Genomic DNA, 26,232 nt, shown 5'->3' with positions numbered 1-26,232 from the left:
ACCAAAAAACATAGGTCGTTGAAAATCGCATACACGAACGTACACTTAAAGGTTAAAATTACTGCGTAATATAAGAATATATACAGATTATCCTAATACTAGACTTGCGACACCTTAAGGGTTTCGCGGGATGGAATGAGTGGGGAGATCATATACAATTTTCAGCTTTCCGGAAGCAAGGACCCTCTGGACGTGAACCATCAGCTTTCCAACACTATATGATTCCAGTTCCAAAGCACATATTGCATTAGTTCAATGGGAAGAACATTAAACGTCATATTTACAATCTCTGAAAACAAACAGTGCTAAAAAATATTTAAAGTAGTCATTTACTATTTAATTGATTATGTCCTCTGATTGTTGCATTTTTAATTTAAATATGTGTTCCTATATGCATTTATTGTTGTATTGACTTAAAAAAACTAAAATGGATGCCAATTCTTAGTTTGCTGTCTAAGTCTACCCTAAAATTATACATGTTTCTTGCATAATTGAATTATCAAAAACTGCATACTTGTAAAGGCATTGTCAGAGTTATTTGGTTAAGTTAGAGACAAAGTAAAGCAAATATATTCATTTTTCTTAAAATGAATCATCCTCTGAAGCCCCCACTGGGATTCAAACCCAGATCTCTTTCCTCTGGAGAGGAAAGTATTCTATCTTGAAATACAAGGGCAAGTAAGAGGAAAATTTGCAATTTTAAACCTATAAACATATAAACTTAATTTTTCACATGAACTTAGAAACAACACAGACATCTCTGAATCTGAAACACATTACAGTTACAATTCAGGTTTTTTAGTATTGTGCATTGTACATGAATGTTTAAATATTGTATTTATCCTTGGTACACAGAACTGCCTAAAGATGCGTAAAATACCAGTATTCAAATCTGAAAATATCCCATGTGTTTGTTTCACTCTGTAAGTATCCCTATTTTATTTCAATAAAGAAGTTTTTCCTTCTCCTGAAATTTAACTAAATGTCAGTTATGCTACTTTTTCATTCAGCAAATGACATGTGTCCGTAATGTCAATTTTGAAAATTTGGTAAAAACATATTTTTACCAAAAAGGTAGACTTAATATTATTAAACAGTTGATGTATGTCACCTTAATAAAAAAAAAAAAAATGGGAAAGAAATAAAATGTTTAAAAATGTCAGTTACATGACTTATAACATTAAGTAGACGATATAGCTTTGATACTTTAGGATACGAGTAGACCTTAACACAAATAGGATAAGAGTAGACCTGAACACAAAATTTACCCAAATTTTCAATTTTCTAACTATAAAAGGGGGCATTATTCTGTCAAAAAACAGAAAAAAATGGGTACGAAAAAAATGTGTGTACGAAAACAATTGGGTAAGAAAAAATTATGCCAAAAAAATATATGCTAAAATAGCTTGGGGTCTTGACCACCAAAACGGCTTGGATTTTAATTATGCTGAAATAACTCGGGGGTCATGACCACCAAACTGGCTTAGAATTAAATTATGCTGAAATAGCTCAGGATCTTGACCACCAACCTGGCTTGGATTTTTATTATGCTGAAAAAGCTTGGGATCTTTACCACCAAACTGGCTTGGATTTGAATTATGCTCATAGTTCGGGTTCTCGACCACCAAACTGGCTTGCATTTTAATTATGCTGAAATAGCTCAGGATCTTGACCATCAAACTGGCTTTGATTTTAATTATGCCGAAATAGTTCAGGATCTTCACCACCAAACTGGCTTGGATTTTAAATATGCGGAAATAGCTCGAGGTCTCGGCCATGAAACTGGCTAGGATTTTAATTATGCTAAAAAGCTCGGGTTCTTGACCACCAAACTGGCCTTGATTTTAATAATACCGAAATAGTTCAGGATCTTGACCACTAAACTGACTTGGATTTTAAATATGCTGAAATACCTCAGGGTCTCCCCCACAAAACTGGCTAGGATTTTAATTATGCTGAAAAAGCTTGGGGTCTTGATCACCAAACTGGCCTGGATTTTAATTATAATTTATACCGAAATAGTTCAGGATCTTGACCACTAAACTGACTTGGATTTTTATTATGCTGAATAGCTCGGGGTCTCCGCAACCAAACTGGCTTGGATTTTAATTATGGTTAGAAAGCTCGGGGTCTTTACCACAAAAATTGACCACCAAACTGGCTTGGATTTTAATTATACCGAAAAAAGTTCAGGATCTTGACCACTAACCTGACTTGGATTTTAATTATGCTGAAATAGCTCGGGGTCTCTGCCACCAAACTGGCTTGGATTTTAATTATGGTGAGAAAGCTCGGTGCTTGACCACAAAAATGGCTTGGATTTTAATTATGCTGAAATAGCTTGGGATCTTTACCACCAAAGTGGGCGGGGCCCTGGGGTGGGTAATGTGAACATGGATGGTCGAGACACTGTGTTGTCATAAGAAATCTTAAGTATTAATTTGAAGTCAATTGGTAAAAAATGGTGCGGCAGAGGCCGACGCGTATTCCCATGCCGCATGTTTGACCCAGGGGGCGCCCCAGGGTTGGTAATGCGGCCATGCATGGTTGAGATTGACCGTAACTATTGTCTTAAGAGATTTCGAGTGCTTGACAGGTTAATGTAAGCCATCATGGAGACGGGTGGTTTATGTGGGGTTGGTGGTAATTTAAAAGATGAAGTTTCAAAAATAATTATAAAAATTAAATTGGGGGGGGGGATTATGGGGTGGGGCATGGGGGATAGTTTGGGTGCAGTGCATTGTGGTATGTCAGGTAAGTGTTGTTTTGTCAAAGTATGAATCAAATGTGATCATAAATAAAGAAGTTATGGCAATTTAAGCAAAATGTTCAATTATCTAAGTATAAAAGGGGCAATAATTCTGTCAAATGCTTGATACAGTTTTCTGCTCTTGTTTATAGATTGGGATCATGTTGGTAAAGAAGTATGCAAAATATGAAAGCAATATGGCAAAGGACATAGAAAATATTTGAGGTGGTATGCAACTTTAACATAGATTTATCAATAATATGCATATTCTAAGTATAAAAGGTTAATAATTCTGTCAAAATGCTTGATTCAGTTGTCTGCTCTTGTTTATAGATTGGGATCATGTTGGTAATGAAGTATGCAAAATATGAAAACAATAAGTCAAAGGACATAGAAAATATTTAAGGTGGTATGCAAACTTTAACATAGATTTATCAATAATATGCATATTCTAAGTATAAAAGGGGCAATAATTCTGTCAAAATGCTTGATACAGTTGTCTGCTCTTGTTTATAGATAAGGGTCATGTTGGTAAAGAAGTACATGTATGCAAAGTATAAAAGTAATTTGTAAAAGGACAAAGAAAATATATGGGGTAGTACACAAACTTTAACATGTGCACGCTAACGGTAACGCCGACGTGATCAGGATAGCTCCATTATATATATTTCATATATATTAGTCAAGCTAAAATGAGTGAAAATCTCTGACCTGTCTCCACCCCATCCCCTTTAACTTTTGACCCAGGGGTCAGATCAAAATTCCATATAGTGCAGGGTCGCACATAATGCTCATAGCTACCATGTGTTTAAGTTTCAAGGTTCTAGTGCTAATGGTGTAGGAGATAGTGGCTAGGACAGACGGACAGACTGATGGTGGAGATAACCACAATGAACCTGTTAACAGCCAACTAACGCTGCCAACAAAGCACAAGCTTTACGTGTCAGGATGCGGCACTATCTATACAAACTGCATAAGGAATTACAAGACGCTTAGGGTTTGAGGGACACCAAACCTGATTATGAGTCTTCCACACCTTAAGCATTTTAATAACCCTTTGCATGCTGGGAAATTTGTCGTCTGCTAAAATGTCGTCTGCTGAATTTCTAAAATAAGCATTTTCTTCAAAAAATTTTCAAAGAATACTATCAGAATAGCAAACAGTTTGGATCCTGATGAGACGCCACGTTCTGTGGCGTCTCATCTGGATCCAAACTGTTTTCAAAGGCCTTTAAAATTCGGTTCCCGCACTGAAAGGGTTAAATATACTTATTTGCTTGTGTACATGTACCTGATAATAAATTATTATTATTACCTGTTTTGGCATCAACAAGCTTTATCAATTGGCCCTCAAATTTTGCACATAAACGCTACATGATCAACCAATATGCCTTTTCATTTCAAGTCGGAAAGCAATTTAGCCCTTATTCGGCCATTATAGGGTGGAGGATCTATTTAAAATACAACTATTCCAGATACAAAAATATGAATTCATTTATTTAATGCACTATTTTCTTCTCTTTTGCTACGAAATGACCATAAACCAGCTTTCCCAGTCATATTTTGCACTAGCAGATGATATTTCTTTTTTTACATATGAAAGGTAAAAAGAATTCAAGCAGCATTTTATAATATAAATTTTAAAATGCACTCAATCATGCACTTCCAAACAAAATTATTGTAATTCTGTTATTTATAATCATATTAATAATGCCTCATTTTTCTCAAGTTTATGGTTTACTATCTTTTTTTCCCAATTTTATGGTTTATCTTGATTATTTTCTGAATTCAAAAGGCACTGGCTTAAAAAAACTGTCTATGCATGTAACTGTATATTGAAATCTCTTTATGAGTGATTATAAATGCATGATAAAATTCTAACATGTTATGTAATAGATAAATCTATATTGTTTGTATTTTTTCGTAAACATTATTAGCCACCGTTGTTGTCAAACATATATTTTTGTTTTATTAATGACGTTGTTTCACAGATTACTGTAACAGAGCTACAGATAAGGTGGGCATTTGTGCAAATACCCAATGTAAAATTGCCGATTACGCATAGAAAAATAAAACCATGCGTTCCGAAACCCCATTGAAATTGCCGATTACGCATATCATATTTTTCCTTTGCATAACGAGTAAATTTGTCCCGGAAATACCCTGGTCCGAAATACCCGGATTCTGTCCGCTTTGTTCAATCGCTTTCAGTATAACCTTCAGTACAATAATATGTACGGAAAAAAGTGTCTTTGTGACTACGTGTTATTGTTGTGAAAATGTCGAAATCGTGAGGCCTTAAAAATGGAAACATCGTATCCTAGGCACAAAGAAACTCAATTTTAAGATATTTAACCGCAGGCAACACAAAATCAGAAGCGGAAAATATAGTGAAACTAATTCTTGACGATATTATGTCGGAGGCAATTGCTGTCAGTGCTTACATTGTAAGAAAACTGGTGGAAAAAATCGTTGAACTTTTTTTTTGAATCAAGACTGTATATTATGGATACATCTACATAATTACACAAAATCTCTGAAACTTATCAATTAAGAGTGGAACTACAACCAGCTTATTCAGATAAGCAGGTGAGAATTTAAGACAATGAACATACCCCAATTTTAAAACAAAGGTACCCAATTGTCAATTAAAGTACCCGTTGTGGGTACCGACTTTTTTGTACCCAATTGAATATGAAAATACCCAATTGAACTCAAAAGTAGTGGGTATTAACCCAATTACTCAGAAAAGTTATCTGGAGCTCTGCTGTAACGTACAATCTTTATACGGAATGAAGGAGTTTTTATTTACAAGTACACTTTTTGTATTTTTTTGATAGTCTACTTAATTTTTGTTTTACTGTTAAATAAAATAACGCCGCACGCGTCAGACTAATGTCGTTAAAATCTAGAGTTTAAATGAAATTATGTCACACGATATACGTATAAAAATATTTAACTGCATGTCCGACTTGTCGTCATTAAATTCAAGTCGTCATTAAATTCAAGATTTAAAATGAAAATACGTCACAAGATATTATGTACTTCATACCATACGAGTTTTTTAGGATATTTTCAGATCTGAATACTGGTATTTTACGTGTTAAACTTTAACTGTAATGTATCGCAGATTCAGAGATGTATGTTTTGTTGTAAAGGTCATTTAACCCAACATATCTCAGACACAAAGAGTGTCCAAATTTGTGCAAACAATTAAATTAAAACTAAGACATTTATCGATTGTCATTACCTGCTGTATAATTTATTTGTGTACTGACATATATTCAATTGTGGTGAAATCAAACCGGGATCACCTTGGTGAGAATCTGGTGGAAAAATCACTGCACTAACCTGAGACATCAGTCTGTCATGATTGATTGCTCAGTTGTACATATTTTTCTCATTCTGGCTACCATAACTTTAAATGTCGCTTTTTATGATTTTTGACTGGCGCGACTTTATAGTTATGGACCAACCCCATTAGGAAAGTCAAGCAGAAAATGCCGAAAAGTCGACAGTTAAAAAAGACCGGTCCAAAACAGCTTTTAAATGCAGTTATTGGCCCATATCAATCACTTGATTGGAAAGATTGACATTTTTCACATTTAACTGATACATTCTTTCACAAAATACTATCTTAAACATTTAAAATTTATCTATTCTGCTCTTACATATCGAGAAAAACAGCGATGTGACAGACTTTCTTGAAATGCGAATCTCCCGAGATTTCACGGTCATATGATGGTATTTCTACTTTTAGTAACATACCATGTGCTCAAGTGTTTTCAAATTCAGAATGACATTTCCCGGTATTTTAGAATATTCTGGCTTGTTTTGTGAACAAATTGTAGTGTAAATACAAACTCAAAGTAAATATTTAAAACTACCCGATTCACACTGAAATCATTTTTATAATCCACCAGACTTGTTGTTAATCACAAATAATAGATTTCAGAAAACGAAAGTAATGTTTACAATTTCAGCAAAAATTGTCAAGGTCGTTCGAAAGTATCCAAATTAAAACTAGTCTTGGACAAAGCGACAATGGCGTCAAAATTGTGAATTTCAGACTGATGAGAGTTATTTTCATCTATTGTAAGATGCATTTGAAACATTTGAACCTTAAAATATTCCTCGGTGCAGTAATTTATATTCATTCACCAATATATGTAGAAATGTATCCAAGAAAATGAGTATTCTTTGATTTATAGCATGACATAAATATGTTACGACTCTGGTTGACTTTTGATACGGGGTTGGCTTCATCATACAGGTATGTCAATACTATATCAGTGTCCGACAAATTTCTTATTGCATGTTATAGATATTACATGTATGTGCACATGTATGTGTACTTAAATTCGGACAGCACGTTAAGTTGGAAACGTAAATAAAGCGTTTAGATGATCAATACGACTGACTCGTATGGTGTTAATCAATGCAATTGCTCTTTTTAACAACAAATACCGAGTTTCAAGAAATCAAGAGTATTAAATCATTTATTTACTTGTGTCCGACTTTAAGTTCTGTCCGAATTTACGTATTGCATCCGTATGTTACGACACTAGTGTGCAGTCAGTATACAATACAATAATTGTTTCAATAATGAAGGAACTGATACAGTGTAACGGTAACGATACAGCGTGTTTACATTATATTTTATTAAGAGGAAATGTCAATGCCAAATAATTCGCGAGATACCCCGGTACTTTAGTTGAAATTCACAACGAAACTTTTAATGGAAACTAAATGATCTCAATGATGTACCCGCTACGAAATTTTTATTTACAAATAAATACACCCATGCCAATTTGTGCGCGCTTTTTATCTGGACCAGGGGCCTATACGTTTGTATAGGTCCCTGTCTGGACAAAGAAATTCATTTATTAAATGTAGAATTTTGTAACCTAAAATAGCTGTACACAACGTGTGCAAACCGTCGCAGGTGATTTACGCAAGTTGCAATTGAACGGTCCTGATTGGGAGCTTATTTCATCATATCTTTAAATAGAATCATATGCCGAAATTCAATTGACACTTTAGAAAATTTCAAACGTTTGTGTTTATGACTCTCATCGTCTATATTACCCTCCCATAATTTGGTTTAAAAAAAATAAATTGGGCATATATGGGATTATTGATTAACAGTCGATCAATCCAATTATTAATTGACAATGCAAACTAATTAGCAGGTGTTAACCGCGTTGTTATTAATATTCATTTTCGGTTTCGTTACCGTTTTGAAGAATCCGCTATTGTTTTGATTTATTTAATGTTCGGCATCCTTGGATATTTAACGACATCAAAAACGTAGTCGCTCTTACTCATTGTTGCGGTTAACAAAGAATTCCAAACTGCGAAATGATGTTGCATCATGTGCGCCAACTATCCAACCGGCTCTCATTATATTATTAGCAGACGACAAATGTTGATTCTGATTGAATGATTAAAATGCACTCTTACTGTTTACGACATTACCGCAAGTGATCGGTGATTGATAAGATAATTGATTGCACTTTGTTATCGGATTATAAACAAGACACGGTGTAGAAACACATGGTCAGCGTGTTTATTCTACGTATGTCTGTCAATAAAACGGGCTACCGCTCTTATAGATTTATAGTAGCCCGGCGGGCGTCAGCTGAAACATTTCAGTAGCCCGATGAAAAAATTCTGTAGCCCCCGGGCTACGGGCAATGGATTTGTCGGACACTGCTATATAAATTGTACACTGAAGTTTCTTTAGCTAATATTTTTCTTATGTTGACAGACCATTGACATTGCTGGGGTTTGTTGAGATAAATACTTATTATCATCAGGGCAGGAAGACATTATAGACATTAAACAGCGTATCATTACGTAGACAACAGTTGCACAACTGTATGCGTAAAGGTAAATCAGTATATTAATAATTATGTTGACAACTTGCTTACGTAGCAACGTCCGAAAATATGAAATATCCGACATCTATTTCAATATTTAAAATTCAAGATATAATGACTACTGAACTGTTTTACTTTAAGGAAAAAACAGTAAAAGTATGTTTTTTATGAAAATGAAACACAACAAACAATATACTTATCATGATAACGGCTAAACGACTTATTATCCCCATATAACACTGTCATTGAATCGCACATTTCAATTAAAAATTATTCCCCTTGAATGTTAATGCATATTGATATAACGAATTCATCAAACGTTATCAAACATGAGTAATTTGCATTGCATCGGATTCCCACAATATTTTGTGGATGTAAATCGGATCCGGTTGTTGTTTATGTGTCAAGCTCATTTTGCCAGTGAGATACTTAAATTTCTTGCGTAGTAAAATCGGCTAGATTGAACTTTACCGGTACGCAGTTGTTTACCACTATCAAATCTACTGTAAAGTACACAAAGATACTTACATAATTCTGCCGTATCTGTCTGAATAAACATCCGCTGCACAAAATATAGACATTTGTATTAATGATTATTAAACACAATCATATTTTTCTGTGTTTATTGAATTAATGACACTGAGTTTCTTTGTCGCGTTACAAGATGGCGGATGTCTAACGCTGTTTGTGAAGTGACGTCACAATGTTTATTTGAGCGCGTGCCCGTTCCCACAAAAAAAGTTTAAACACAAAATACTCGAAAACTTGATTTTTGCCAGGTATAACCCCTACGCCAACAGGTAGATCGCATTCTGGTCCATATACATGTCAAATTTCAGCAAACGTGTTCGGCCAGTTTTCAAGAAACTCAAATCGCGGCTATATGCACCAACTTAACGAAACTTAGCCCCCTTTATCATTCGTTCGAATGAACGTCATCAATGATGACGTCCAATACATCACTCATTCCATACTAGACTTGCGACACCTTAAGGGTTTCGCGGGATGGAATGAGTGGAGAGATGAAATCAAATTGAAAATCGATTATTTCTAAAAAAAAATGGTACGAAAAAATATGCGGGTAGGAAAAAAAAAACAAATTTGGGTACGAAAACAAATTTGAGTACGATAAAATGGGTACAAACAAAATAAGGGAACGAAAAAAACTATTTTGGTACGAAAAAAATGGGTACAAATAAAAAATAAGGTACGAAAAAATTTGTGTACGAAAAAAAAATGAGTACGAACAAATGGGTACGAAGAAATTTGGGTACGAACAAATTTGTGTACGAAAAAATTGGGTACAAAAAAATGTGGGTACGAAAAAAAAATTGGTTATGAAAAAAAATTAGGGTACGAAAAACTATTTGGGTACGAAAAAAAGGTTCAAATAAAAATTTGGGTACAAAAAAAATTGGGAACAAAACGAATTTGGGTACGAAAAAAATTTGAGTACGAACAAATGGGTTCAAAGAAATTTGGGTTCGAACAAATTTGTGTAAAAAAAAAATTGGGTACGAAAAAAAATTTGGTTATGAAAACCTATAGGGAACGAAAAAATTAGGGTACAAAAAACTATTTGGGTACGAAAAAAAAGGGTACATAAATAAATTTGGGTACAAAAAAAATTGGGTACGAAACAAATTTGTGCACCGACGGACAGACGAAGCGGCGACTATATGCTCCCCCTAAAAAATTTGGGGGGGAGCATAATAAACAAGTTATGGCAATTTAAAGGTGGTACGCAAACTTAATAATAGATTTATCAATTATATGCTTATTGTAAGTGAAAACAAGGGACAAAATTGTCACAAAACCAGGTTTTCATTGTGAAAAAAAAATCTGATAAAGGGAGAAAACTCAAACTGAACTTTTGAAATGACCAAAAAAAATTAACCCCCTTTGAAAGTTTTTTTTCTTTTTAAATCTATTTTTAGTCGTGGCGGCCTTGACATTGGAGATATTGACGTGATTCTTTCGTGGGACACACCGTCCCATGATGGTGAACAAATGTGCCAAATGATTTTAAAATCTCACAATGAATGACATAGTTATGGCCAGGACAAGCTCATTTATGGCCATTTTTGAACTTTGAACTCAAAGTGTGACCTTGACCTTGGAGATATCGACGTAATTATTTCGCGCGACACACCCTCCAATGATGGTGAACAAATGTGCCAAATGATTTTAAAATCTGACGATGAACGACATAGTTATGGCTCGGACAAGCTCATTTATGGCCATTTTTGACCTTTGAACTCAAAGTGTGACCTTGACCTTGGAGATATCGACGTAATTATTTCGCGCGACACACCGTCCAATGATGGTGAACAAATGTGCCAAATGATTTTAAAATCTGACAATGAACGACATAGTTATGGCCCGGACATGCTTATTCCGCCAGCCCGCCAGCCAGCCCGCCCGCATTCGCCAATCTAATAACCAGTTTTTTCCTTCGGAAAACCTGGTTAAAAAGGCCATAATTGTTACAAAATGCTTGATACAGTTATCTGCTCTTGTTTATACATTGGGGTCATGTTGGTTAATAAGCAAAATACATGGTGTATGAACGCAATATGTCAAGGGACATAAAAAATATTTGAGGTCATATGCAAACTTTAACATAGATTTATCAATAATATGCATATTATTCTAAGTGAAAAAGGGCCTAATTCTGTTAAAATGCTTGATACAGTAAATGAGTTGTCTGCTCTTGTTTATAGATTGGGTTTATGTCGGTAATGAAGTATGCAAAATATAAAAGCAATATGTCAATGGACATAGGAAATATATTTGAGGTGGTACGCAAACATTCCAATGCGCAAGCCGACGCCGGGTTGAGTAGGATAGCTCGACTATATATATTTCATATATAACAGTCAAGCTAAAATGTAAATATACCATAAACAACAGGCTAACCTCAATCACAACTTTAATGCAATGCTTATAACAATAGAGATACAATGATATGCCAGGGATTGAAACTAACTGTTTACTATTGTGGGCAACCATCTTTAGTATTTTGGTTGCCCAGATAAAGAATAACGAGCCCAGAAATATGAACATGTGAATATTATACATTCTTTTAATAAAATAATAGATAATTAAAAACATTTGCTGACAACACATGTTCAATGCATGATGTTTTATTATGAGCCTGAATTGAATCATGTCCTATTCCTAAATAATGAATGTTATTTAACTAGTATTGATCCATGGTGATCAATTGTTTTTCAATTTTTATTGCAGTGAATTGTTTTAAGCTTTAAAAAAAAGAAGTTTACCAACTTTTGAAATTGAGTTGCCCAGGCCAAAATCTACTTGCCCCGGGTTCACGGTAAACCAATTATTTCCATCCCTGTATGCTCTTCATTTTCTGTTCTTCCATCGCATTCTCAAAATTAAACTTAAAGCCGATATTTTTTAATAACATTAGTATGAATTACTAACCATTATCACCCAAAAAACAATTTTACAAAGCTGTAATCCCGTCGTAGAGATTTAGTTTACTATTATCAGTGTTCTCTTTAAATACCGGCTGCTAGCGATCTTGCCGGTTACATTAACTCTTGATGCCGGCTACTTTTCCCAAATATATCAAGTAAATGTCACAAATGCTTTGGTTTTACTGCATAGTTGCCGGCCATATAACTGGCTACTCAAATTTTTCTGGAAAACACTGAACTATGCATGACAAACACAAAAAAATTAAATACATCTTAGATTCATTGTAAAAAATAAATTGACACTTCCAGCTTGTCGTCACTAAAATCCAAAGATTCAAATAATTTTCCACGAGATATGTCAACAATTGCGTAATCAAATGAATGAAAAATAAAAGTAAAGAAAGCCGGATTTTACATAAATTTCAGGTTGAAACACAACAAGGTAAAGGTAGTCGGTGAGATATAATAATAATACAGTTAGTAAGGCTCGTACCCTGGGAACGGTAAATATACTAAAACATACCCGGGAATTTAAACACTAAATCGGTTGTTGTCGGCTATTTTGTAAAAATTAATTATGTTTACATTTATGTCAATTTTCTGTTAAATGGCATTTATACAATGTATTATCAAAACTCATTTTTACAATCATTAATGTGATTCAATTTAAAATCTTAAATTGTTTAAAGTCGCATCATTGTATGACGTTGTCAAGTATATTTTCCGCGATGTCGCACGTTCACTTTTTACCATCATAGATTTTGTTAAAGAAACATTTTTTGGTTTGCGAGGTCCGTTAAATGGGGAACACCATATTTGGTATTTATATTATGTTTTAACAAATAATTCATGCTGTGTAATAAATATTGTATAAGATATTTCGATATTTATTGAAAATGTTTCAAATTGTTATTTATGAAACCTTTTATTCTAATGAGTGTATGCTATCATATTATACTTCGAATAGCAGATCTGTTGTACTATAATCGTATTATTCATTCTTTATTGTTAATTTCATTTATTGTAGAGAATCGTCAATGTTACATCTAGTCGCCAATCCTTGTCGTTAGTGTTAGTTTTCAATGCTTGTTATCATTGCCGTCAATGTTAGTCGTCAATCCTTATCGTCATTATACATGAAGGAAATAAAAGCAGAAACAGAGACGTATTCTTGATTACTTGATTATTCCTACGGCGTCCTCTCAACACTCATACTAAAAAGCATGTTGATGCAGATTTTTTTTAAAGAGAAGTTTCTTTAAGGTAAACAATATTGTTTTACTTTAATCGCTAGCATGTTTAACGACATCGGATTTTTGGCAGATATACAACTCGGATACAATCTAATATTTGCGGGTATGTTTAAGTTTCTTTACCGTACCCGGGCTACATGTAAGTAAAGTTAAGAGTACCCGGGGTACATGTACCGGTAAGTAGTACCCGAGCCGAGAATGTCAATTGAAGGTGTTAGAGATGCATTGAACCATAAGATTAAAAAGGGTAATTAACCACGGGCTTATTAAAATTAAAACGATGACATTACATTGTACCAGCTGTTTATTGTTGTATACTGTAAGCTTGAAATATTTTAAATAATGTAAACAACTTACCTTGTATAAAGTTGGCACATTGTTGTCAGGTGTAGAAACTATTATACTTATTTCTGTTAAGTTGCACTGGCTGAACCAAAAGAATTATGTAGTCGTTTCTAAATAATCACGAAACAATCTACTAATGCATATATGCTTGCCAGTTGCTGAGTTTGTGCATTTCCATTCATTATACTATCGGCCTTGGCAAACAGCGTAGACTCAGATTAGACGCCGCATGATGTCTGCTATTTGGTACGCAGAAGATTTGCATATCCACGGGTGTTTTATGTCAAATGTTATGGTTTTTCAATAGATCGTATACTTATCTACAAAACAGCGAATTAGCGTTCACTTGACATCATTTTTAATTATGTTATTTTGTGAATACTTTCTCGCGATCTTTTCGCCTTTGGTCGACGCCGTCTGCTATTTCAAACGATGAAGATTTCCATATCCACTGGCGTTTTTTTTATGTCAAATGTTAGTGTAATCCAATGGATCGTATACTTATCTACAAAACAGATAAGTAGCGTTCACTTTACATCGTTTGAGATGATGTTTTTTGTAAATACTTTCTAAGCGTTCATTCTGACGAAGTCGACCATTTTGACGGGTGTGAAGAAATACCGAATTTCCCGTAATTACCAAAATCCCCAGAAATCCACGAGATCCCACGAAATCCCCATTAATATTGATTGTGTATTGAAAAACTGCGTATTTTAATATAGATCGTTGCGAAATACACTGAAATCACTAATGAAACATTGTTTTATCAAAGTTTGATTTCGGGGATTTCGGTAGGACTTCGGTATATCCACATACCGCATTTTGTAATTCCGGTTATGTAAAACTTGCGAAACTTTTTCGTGATTTAATCAAAAACTATATTTTTCCCAGGTATAACGCCTACGCCAACAGGTAGATCGCATTCTTGTCCATATACATGTCAAATTTCAGCAAACGTGCTAGGCCAGTTTTCAAGAAACCCAAATCGCGACGATTCTCGCCAGCTTAACGAAAGTTAGCCCCCTTTATCATTCGTTCGATTGAACGTCATCAATGATGACGTCCAATACATCACTCATTCCATACTAGAGTTGCGACACCTTAAGGGTTTCGCGGGATGGAATGAGTGGGGAGATGAAATAAAATTGAAAACCTATTTCTTTTTATGCATTTAATGATGGTAACCAAAGTTCTCGCAAAAATGTAATATACATATCACATGAAATAAACCATACTACTCGCAGACATGTTTATTGTTTCGAAGCCGTTCGATTAGCTACCTTAAAAAGTAGAACTTCAATTCCCATGACTATAATATTAAAAACGTGAAAAGAGAAAACCACTGCATTGTGTCGGACATCCCCATCTTAAACACTATCGACTAGCATTAAGCCTTTTTCTGTGTCTACAAAATTCTGTGTATTTTATTGAAACATCATTATAGCTTTGCGTTCAAGATAGTGTTGAATTCATTTTGCAATGCAATCAGCGCTTTGATTTTATATTACGAAATGTACTACGCAGTACATTGTGTGACGTCATTTCGGTGACGAAACACAACAGTTTTATTTACACTCTCTGGAATTTAAGGACATGTCGCGGACGTTGTGTTTTTTATTTGTAAACTATTTGTTTAAAGCATCGAACGAATGAAAAACGTATTTCGGATTGTGTGTTCATCATGCATAAATGTAAACATAGATAGAAATACAATACAATTGTGTGGTTTGAACTAAGTTTCGATAAAGACATGGATTAATAAAGGTGGAAGTGCATATCGTTTCAAGGTGTTTGTTATAAACTTTGGATTAAAGTAGTCAACTTATTGTTACAAACATTGGATTAACGATGTCATTTAGATAAGCGTGACGTTTATACTTAATTAAGTATTTTTATAACTCTTGTTAAAGCTGAAATTGAGTCATCAAATTTCGCTACAAAACGGTGTCAGTTGCAATAGATATTTAAATGTGCTACGTTAGATTATTATTATGTTTGATTATTTTGTTTATTTGTTACGCACTTTATGCTGCTAATGATGTGTTGCTCACGGCAAGCCTCGCCGTGTAAACCTTTCTTCAACTCGTCGGACAAATTCAAGTACACGTGATACTTGCATTGTATTTTATTTTTTTCTATGAATTTGATGAAGGTCACCAAAGATATCGCAGGGATTTTAATATACATGAAACTATTTCAATAAGTGCTATTTTGAGAAGTCCGTCCCCGCTCTGCCGTTTGTTATTGTTCGAATCATACTATTTTGCTTATCTATATAAACATTTCTCAAAACCGGCTTTCCGTACTTTTATTTTGCATGCAACTGATTGCGCAATTATGACGTATGTTGTGTGACGTAATTTATTTGTCAAAACAAACAATTTTAAGTTAAATTCTCTGGATGTTTTTAACAGTTATTTATTTGTTTAAAGCATAGAACGAATGCAAAAACGTATTTCGGATTGTGTGTTTATCATACATAATTGTAATTGTTATACATATTGGATTATCGTCGTCATTAAGGTAAGCGTGTTGTTTATACTTAATTGATTTGCTGCTCACGTTTATTTATTGATTCAATAATTAAACCCTAAATTAATAATGTATTTGTCTCATGATTATCATGTATTTTAAAGGTATTATCGGATAAATAGAATACCATGTTAATACGAGTGTGTACTTACATTTATCCGACACGTCTTGGAAAGCCTCGCCGTGTAAACCTTTCTTCAACTTGTCGCTCACAATAACACATAGATTTATGTCATTTATATATATATCTAAACAACCACACTCGATCTCCACAAAAGAAATACATGTGTACTTCGTATTGATATTCAAACACAATTATTACGTCGTTGTTTATCGATTTAACGCCTAACTGTATATTGCATTAATAATGAGTAACGTCAGTTACTTTGTTTTCTTAACAAGATGGAAGCTAGCCTAAGCGCTTTTATTACGTGACGTCACAATGTTTATCTTAGCGCGTGTGGTTTCGCAGAAAAAATATTTAAACACAAAATACTCGAAAAGTTGTTTTTTCCCAGATATGACGACAACGCCAACAGGTAGATCGCATTCTGGTTCATATACATGTAAAATTTCAGCAAACGTGTTGGGCCAGCTTTCAATTGACTCAAATCGCGACTATATGCCCCAACTTAACGAAACTTAGCCCCCTTTATCATTCGTTCGATTGAACGTCATCAATGATGACGTCCAATACATCACTCATTCCATACAGCACAAACAAATAGTATTTTGAAGAAGTAATTGCCTATGTTCCCTATAAGATATAAAGTCATACAAAATATCCTTACGTAATGTAAATCGAATAGATAAATTAATATTTCAACGATGATTTACATACCGAATTCTGCAACTCGTATTATTAATTGTGGAATAGTTTTTAATCAATGCGTTTGTTTGTTTTCAGAAATGCTATTAGATATGATGATTGAACATTACGACAACACACTTAGTACCATCACAACCTCGCCGTTGCAAGACGATGTTCACGCTAGGGTAGATGATATTTACATGCCACCCAAATTACAGCTGATGGAAAAAGTCAAGGGGGCCTTCAAGAAAACTGATACAACGTTAACGAAATACAGCAACGTTCTTTTAAATGATGGTAAATACAACCGAAAAATGTTCATTCAAGGCGAGGCAGGGTCTGGCAAATCCACGTTTCTCGCCATATTAGTTAGAGACTGGTGTTATATAACTAGTAAAGCATCAGGTAAACAGTTCCAGACGGACGTAACTTACACTGCCGATGCTAATGCACGATTAAGACCCTCTGATGTCTTTGAAGATTTAACGACCCTGAAATTGTACACGTTCGTTTTCCATGTCACTCTAAGGGATTCAGTCAACGAGTTAAACATTTTAGAGATGTTTAAAAAACAAATAATTGACTCAATTTACGGCGATAAGGATAGACGCGAAAATGCATACCGACTACTGAATGAGATCATGGAACGTGAACGCTGCTTGGTATTACTGGATGGTCTAGATGAGTGGACCTGCAACAAAGGTAAAAGCCTACCGGAATTGGCTGTATCTCACAGACAGTGTGATGTGTTGATAACAACTCGACCTTGGAAAATGACAGAAGCGATGATACCTGACGCGAAGATTGACATACTGCTACAACTGGAAGGAGTAAACAAGCCTTTTGAGGTGAGCAGAAGACTGCTTGGCTGTATGGATGATTGTAAAGAAAGCATGATGTTGCACAAAAAACAATCAGAATTTGAATCATACATAATGAAAAATGACTTGGAAAAGTTTCTGATTTCACCAATGCTATTGCAATTGATATTGCACTCATGGGTTGAAGGGACTGAAATGAACGGCTCCATGTGTGGAATATACAGTCTCTTTCTGGAAAGTCTTCTTAAGAAGGCAAACAAGGAAAAAAGAAAATTTCAATCGCCACCCGTCAAATGCTTCAAAGACACTGAACACATACGGCCAAATATTGAAAACGTTGATCGTCTTGCTAAAGCGGCATTCCATTTGCTGTTTTCAAATACCAGAGAAAGTTCACTAGTGTTTAGCGATACAGATTTGGAGCGATTTGGATTATATGAGGAACGAAAGGAGTTTGCATTCAAATCCGGTATTTTATCGGCAACACGAAAGGCGTCTGCATTGCGATCATCTCCTTCATTTTCCTTCATCCATAAAAGCATACAGGAATTCCTCACGGCTTATTATATCGCCTGCAACACCCATCTGATTGATGACATCATTTCCGTTTATCTCAACCGTTACGAGGATGCATACATTGACATTTCACAAGTGTTTATATTCCTGTGTGGACTGGAAATATCGGCTGCGAATAAGCTATCCAGCATGATGAATGAACGCAATGTTGATTCGCATAGCATGATGAATGATAAATGGCATAGATTTGATGATGAGTTTTCAAAATTAATAGTATCAGGATTCAGAGAAGCTGTTGCGAATAAACATTATGACAGTAACCTCAAACTCAGTCACTTTTCGTTCCTCATACCGGTAACCGAAATAGGAGACGTCCACAACATCTGGATACAAAACCGGTCAAATATTCTGTCATTGTGGCTAGTCATAATAGGGATAGATGATGATGATGATGTAGAGAGTCAGAGTTCCTATGAACGAGGCGAGTCTGCATCTCATTATGAGTTTGACCTGTCATCGTGTAGCAAGCTGAAAACGTTAGGACTAACGGGGTATTACATATTGCTAAAAGGTAAATAAACAATAACATATTTCTATAGAATGTGTACTCGTTGTTTACACTCCGCAATAAAAGTATTGTTTACAGTCTGATAAAATGAATTATGATTTAAATGTATCACCTTATTGAATACTTTTTCATGCAGTAAAAAGACGAATGAGATATAAAATATATACATAACATGATTTTTATTATTCAATACAGCACATAATCGCACATCTTCAGATTGAACATGTATGTGAACGTGCCGTTATCCATGATAATTGCCCTGTTCGAAGAAAAAAACGTTTTCTTGCACGTAGCAAATTAATGTTTCCCTCAAAAGCGAGTGCTCCTTCTTGATATATGTTAATAACAGAGTTAAACACATTTACTTTTATGTTTCGCATTAGATGTATCGCCTTAAACTGTGTTCAGTATCACAGTTTGCACTCGAGCATACATCCTCTTAAAATGCAAAAACAGTCTTATGATTAAATTTTAATTTACGGCTTTGATATTCCGTTACAGTTGTTAATATTGTGTATGCTTTTGAAAGGAAATCACTATAAATAGTTTTTGTCAACCACTTAGCGATTTCAAGCAGCATATATTCGAAAAAGATAAACTTTGCATGCTAGTTGTGTTTTAAACTGCTTGGAATATACACTGCATCTATTCTAGAGAAGACATAAGTTTGTATACGGAACTTGTCTTTCACCTAAAATAGTTCGACATTTATTCTTAAAAATCAACACTTAATTGAATCATGCACATCCCTCTGAATACAGACTCTTGCGCCGGAAGTCAAATATAGTTGTTTTACCCGTTAGCGAATCTACCTAATGAATGGACCGCCAGTACTTCAGCGGTACCTCAGACACCTATTGTATGGTTTTCAACATTAAATTTTGTATACATGTTTACTATTTTGTAACAGTTTCTCGTCTGTGTGCATTTTCCTAGTAATGGGCTTATGATCTTTAACGGATATTTGGTTAACGACGGTGAGCGTAGTATTTTATCGTGTCCGTATCGTATATAAATGAAATAACATAAAACTATTTGGGTGTATTAAAAATGCTCTTTTTATTCCACTGACAAATACAGAAACAGTGCGGTATCTGGAATTCATGCAGAATATTACGCAGGTTATTTGTTCCATGTGTTTGTATCAGTCAAGTGACTTGTGTGATGACGTATCTCACGCGAGCCTCGAGTGTGATACAAAATAGCGCAAGCCACGAGACTGATACAAACACTTGTAACAATTGACTTGCGTAATATTCCTTTTATTATATACAACTTTGAATCATTTATGTTAAACAAAATGAGTTTAAGCGTTCATAATTAACCAAGAATGCTATTATAATTTTCTGCATTCAAAGTGACGTCATTAAAAGTAGCCCGGCTAGTATGGCAATACGGGATTGGAGACTAGCGGTAGCATAATATGGGAATTATAGCTGTGCAGTTGTATTTTACCGACTGATACAACTTGTATTTTTGGGAACATAAAGCAGGTATATAATAAAAGTGTGTATTCTACGCTGACATTCGCAATTCACGCCATTAAAGAAAAGAAAATATATTAAATGGAACTCATATCAAACGATATTTGAATAACATTTTTTTATATATTGTTTTCTTTATCGTTGTTTATCGGTAAAATAAATAACATGAGTTTATGAAAAGTCCATACGGGGAATTGAATGCATTATGCCGAACGATATTTAAATAATCGTTCTGTTTGAACAACACTGTTCAATAAAGCGTTGTTTATCAGTCGATTAAGAACGATTTAGAGTTCTGGCGCGTAGGAATTGATCAACAATTGCGTCAATTAGATGTGTTTAATAGACAGAATCAAATTAACAAAACTTTGTTCATAAATAACGACTATGTGAAATGCTGTTAAAATATGCATGAATCGTAAATAAAAATATCTATTGTATCAATTTATGCTCTGGTTCGTTTCTACTTTCTGCGTTTTGTAAAACAATTTTTAACGATGGATTATTTTGGTTTAAAAAATAAGGTTACTATTCTGTTTACACTATTACAATCAAACAATAAACGAGTATTGTTTACGAACCGTATAATGAGTAACTATTAAAGATTGATAGAGTTATACTTAGTAATTAAGCATATGCAATAAAAATCAAACGAATGTCTTATCAATTTTAACGATTCGTGATTCAGTCCCATTTATGCGAATTTATATGGAATATGGTACCATTTTTGTTTTGATAAGTACTTTCGTTTGCTTTAACTTGCTTGGCTTGAATATCGGGTTCTCGAAGTCTCCTCGGAGGATCTATCATATTTCGACTGTCGTAGTGAATATAAAGTCCGTCTAACGATTTATTATAATGTTTTAATAAACCTTAGACTTGCGATGCATTCCAGCTAAAAAAAATAGGTTTGAACAGAAAAAGAGCCGACTGTAAACATGAACAGGTATATGTTAATTTAAAATATGCATTTGCAAACACGATAAGTGTTATTTAACTGTAGTAGGAACTGACATTATATAATTTTCACAAAAAAATGCATGTGTGTAACCGGAACATATTGCAAGGGGAATAATTTATATGTAGTTATGGTAACCTCTGAGTATAATTATACACAGATCTGTGTTTAACAATCTTTTTTGAGAATGTATTTCGTATTTCGTCGTCTTATAATGAATACAAAACAAGATCTGTATGCCGCATGCACATTGAAGCACAGGCTACCATGTAAAACACTTGTCCCTGATTAAAAACATTTTATTGATTGTGCTGCTTGTACAACGGATGTTAATGACAATTTTTTTCACCGATACATGATAATACTAATGTTAAATAAACATTTAAATTCTCAATAATCAAATACGACGAGCATTTTGTTGATTACTATGATGATGTTGCTGTTGGTGATGACACTTATTATGATGCCGATGATGGTGATGACGAATAAAAAAACAACGATGATGAAAAGGATGAATATGATAAAGATGATGAAAATGATACAGAACACGACAAAAAAGAAGAAGAAGATGGTGGTTGTGGTGGTGATGATGATGATGATGATGATGATGATGCTGTTGATGATGATGATGATGATGATGATGATGATGATGATGATGATGATGATGATGATGATGATGATGATGATGATGATAATGATGATGATGATGATGATGATGATGATGACGATGACGACGACGACGACGACGATGACGATGACGATGATGATGATGATGATTATTATTATTATTATTATTATTATTATTATTATTTAGGTTTCAAAGGTTATTTAGGGTTTAGGTTATTGTATACATCTACTTTCAAAAGTTGATTACCCATAACTTAACAGGATTCCATTAAGAACATATTTTTAAAAAATGCATTAAATAAGACAACAAAGTGACACATTCTACACTTGATGGCAGTGGTAAAATTGAAACATATTACGGAGATAACCGTTGCGAGGAATTCAGTAAAATTGTGTTGTGGTTGTCTCCCAATGACCTTCACATGTATTTCATTTCAAATAATAACTAATTTATGTATCAAATATTAATAAATTATGATCAACTGATCAAAATCTTGACGTTTTTCGTTAAGTATGAATAATATTGCAATTTGAATATTTTCATTTATAAATGCATATATTTATATAACAGTATGCTCGTTTGAATGTGTCATGCATTCCAGTATTATTTCAGATTCGTCTTGTTTGTCCATGTCAGAACATCCGGTCTGGATTGTTCTAAACAGTGCAGACCCTCTACCAGCACTACCCTGCATAGAACAGATTTACTTGAGGGATGTTACATGTTCCTCTCGAGGTCTACGCGGTCTGCTCAGTTCTCTGCTGACACTCGATCATGAGGTTGAGTGTAGTCTGGTTGACTGTAGCATGACATCGATTGTACAGAAAACAAGGGCTGATATGAAGGTGTTAAACAATACATTAGAAATGGTCGTTGATGAAGACAGTCCCGGTCTGTGGGAAGCTCTGCATAGTCTCAATATCAAGAGTCTCAGTCTGGAAAGAATTCTCGCTGTACCTATGCGGGTGAAACATGGGGAGCTGTTGTCCCAGTCACTATTATCGCTCACACAGCTGGAAACGCTTAGTATTCAAGTATTTTCAGACATTCCCGGTCTGTGGGAGGCTCTGCATAGTCTCAATATCAAGAGTCTCAGTCTGAAAGGTCCTTTCCGTGTGCGGCATGGGGAGCTGTCGTCCCAGTCACTATCATCGTTCACACAGCTGGAAACGCTTACAATGCATTTGGATAAATACATCGTTATACAGCCACTTCAGTCATTGAAGTACTTAAATATTTACTGTAACACATTGCTTCCATATCAATTACGTGAACTTATCGACACACTGCGCGCATGTACTCAGACAATTGATAGTAGGCTTGAATTCGGTTGTGCGCTGTTAACTTATGCCGATGATAATCATGATAAGAAACGCATACGCCAAATCGCACCGGAGGAGTACATTCCCATCGTACAGGAACTGGAGACGCTGGAGAATGTTGCAGTGAATCGATTCGAAATATTAGACCGAACACGTGCAAATACGTGGAACGTAATCGATACTTGCTGGTCTGCACGTAGCAATGGTGATATCGATGACGATAAACAAAACGGTGATAACGTTAAAGATTACCTATATACAAAGTTCGTTAGATGGCTGGATGATGAAATCATACATCGAATATCAATGCGACTTCAGATTACTCCAGGAATATTTTACAGAAATTTTTGTATGTAATTGTAATTGCAAACTTTTCATTTTAATCTTGAGGCAAAGCATGAATTTTCCTTGTGTATTCATTCATGTATATTTGTGATTTATTTACACAGACATTCGCCAACTCTGTTTTCAAAGGTGCCAAATTTTCTTGTGATCGTTTTCGCCATGCATTGTTGAGAGACTTGCGGAAGATGGATGTTCAGCAGCTTTATCTTCATCTATGCTCAAATGACATTCTTACGAATGAAGCGGTGTTTTACCGGTACATATACAATTATAAAAAAAAAGCTTTGATATTTAAATTTAATGTAGTTGTTTCCCATAACTATATAAATTTGCAAAACTAACATTTTACATGGTTTATTCCTCAATGAGTCATGGAAACTTGCAATCATTTTAGAAGTGTTATCTAGTTTCTAATTTATAAATAAAGCATTTCACAATATTTTCTATTATCCATGTTAATTTGACATTTTATGCTCCCCCAAAAAATTTGGGGGGGAGCATATAGTCGCCGCTTCGTCAGTCCGTCTGTCCGTCCGTAAACAATTTTTGTCCGGGCTATTTCTCAGCAACTAAAGGCCGGAATTCAATGAAACTTAATGGGAAGCTTCACTATTAAGAGGAAATGTGCATATTATCAGCGGGTTCTGGTCGGATGATTTGTCACAGAGTTATGGCCCTTTTAAATTTTCTATTAATTGTACATATAGTGCAATTCTTGTCAGGGCTATTTCTCAGCAATTAATGACCGGAATTCAATGAAACTTTATGGGAAGATTAACTACCAAGAGGAGATGTGCATATTATCAGCGGGTTCTGGTCGGATGATTTTTCACAGAGTTATGGCCCTTTGAAATTTTCCATTGTACATATAGAGCAATTCTTGTCCGAGCAATTTCTCAGCAACTTTTTACATGAATTCAATGAAACTTTATGGGAAGCTTCACTACCAACAGGAGATGTGCATATTATCAGCCGGTTCTCGTCGGATGATTTTCCACAGAGTTATGGCCATTTGAAATTTTCCATTGTACATATAGTGCAATTCTTGTCCGAGCTATTTCTCAGCAACTTATTACATGAATTCAATGAAATTTTATGGGAAGCTTCACTACCAACAGGAGATGTGCATATTATAAGCCGGTTATGGTCGGATGATTTTTCACAGAGTTATGGCCCTTTGAAATTTTCTAGAAACTGTACATATAGTGCAATTCTTGTCCAGGCTATTTCTCCCCAACTACTGACTGGAATACAATGAAGCTTTATGGGAAGCTTAACTACCTTGAGGAGATGCGCATGTTATTAGTGGGTTCTGGTTAGATGATTTATTTACAGAGTTATGGCCCTTTGAAATTTTTAAGTTACTAAACCATCCATTGTATTATTTTGTCCAAAGTTATGCCCCTCAAGACGTTTCCTTTTATCTGAATATCTAGTGCAATATTGTGACAAAAAAACCTTTGTGGAGCATCACCCGTCTCAAACGGTTTCTTGTTTCATTATTTGCTGTCTACAATTAATTTTACATGAAATAGCAAATGTTTTATTTATGCGCATAATATTAACAATATAATTATACATATTTGTTTATGTAACTATTTTGATAAGTAAGTCAGTCTGCAAAGAAAAAGAACACATTTGTATATATTTTACTCCACATTTTTTATGCCCCTTTCGAAGAAAAGTGGGTATATAGTTTTCGCACTGTCTGTCTGTCTGTCACACTTTTCTCGTCCGCTCTCTAATTCATATAGTTTTCATCTGATCTTTACCAAACTTGGTCAGAAGTTGTATCTAGGCAATATCTAGGTCAAGCTCGAATATGGGCCATGCCGGGTCAAAAACTAGACCATGGGGTCACTTAGTGCATTTTAAGGTTTAAGCATGGTGTCTGCTCTCTAATTGAAGTAGTTTTCATCTGATCTTTACCAAACTTGGTCAGAAATTGTATCAAGACAACATCTAGGTCATGTTCGAATATGGGTCATGCCGGGTCAAAAACTAGGTCACAGGGTCACTTAGTGAATTTCAAGGATTAAGTATGGTGTCCGCTCTCTAGTTTGGGACTTATTTTGCATTTCTAAATTAACGTTTTTTATGCCGCCGAAGGATGGCATATAGTGATCGCACCGTCCTTCCGTCTGTTTATCTGATGTCTGTCTGTCTGTCCGTCACACTTTGTGTTTAGGTTTCGAAAAATGCTCATAACTTCTTTTGTCACTTCAGATGTAACATTCATATTTGATATGCATGTGTACATGGACAAGGCCTTTCCATACGCACACAAATTTTTACCCCATGACCTTGACCTTAGGGTCCGTGTTTAGGGTTCAAAAAATGCATTTAGATTTCGAAAAATGCTCATAATTTCTATCAAAGCATTTATTGGGGGCATACGTCATCCTATGGAGACAGATCTTGTTTAACAATTTAATTGAAAATAATATGTTGTCAACATGAAGTGTATATATGCAAGATCACATTCCCAGTGACAACAACTCTTTAATTGTTGACTGTATTTTAGCTGAACTATTATATATGAAATATATATAGTGGAGCTATCCTACTCACC

General features: G+C 34.7%; 1 protein-coding gene across 1 annotated transcript; it reads left to right on the top strand.

Moving 5' to 3' along the window:
* The first annotated feature begins 17,118 nt into the window (after positions 1–17,118).
* Positions 17,119–25,059, top strand: LOC127872727 (uncharacterized). Its single transcript, XM_052416091.1, has 2 exons — positions 17,119–18,926; positions 22,606–25,059. The coding sequence occupies exons 1-2, from the start codon at positions 17,129–17,131 to the stop codon at positions 23,670–23,672; spliced, it is 2,865 nt and encodes a 954-aa protein (XP_052272051.1). The 5' UTR covers positions 17,119–17,128; the 3' UTR covers positions 23,673–25,059.
* The last annotated feature ends 1,173 nt before the right edge of the window (positions 25,060–26,232 follow it).

This window comes from Dreissena polymorpha, chromosome 3 (genome assembly GCF_020536995.1).
Source record: "Dreissena polymorpha isolate Duluth1 chromosome 3, UMN_Dpol_1.0, whole genome shotgun sequence".
Taxonomy (NCBI): domain Eukaryota; kingdom Metazoa; phylum Mollusca; class Bivalvia; order Myida; family Dreissenidae; genus Dreissena; species Dreissena polymorpha.
This window is presented reverse-complemented; position numbering and strand designations above follow the sequence as displayed.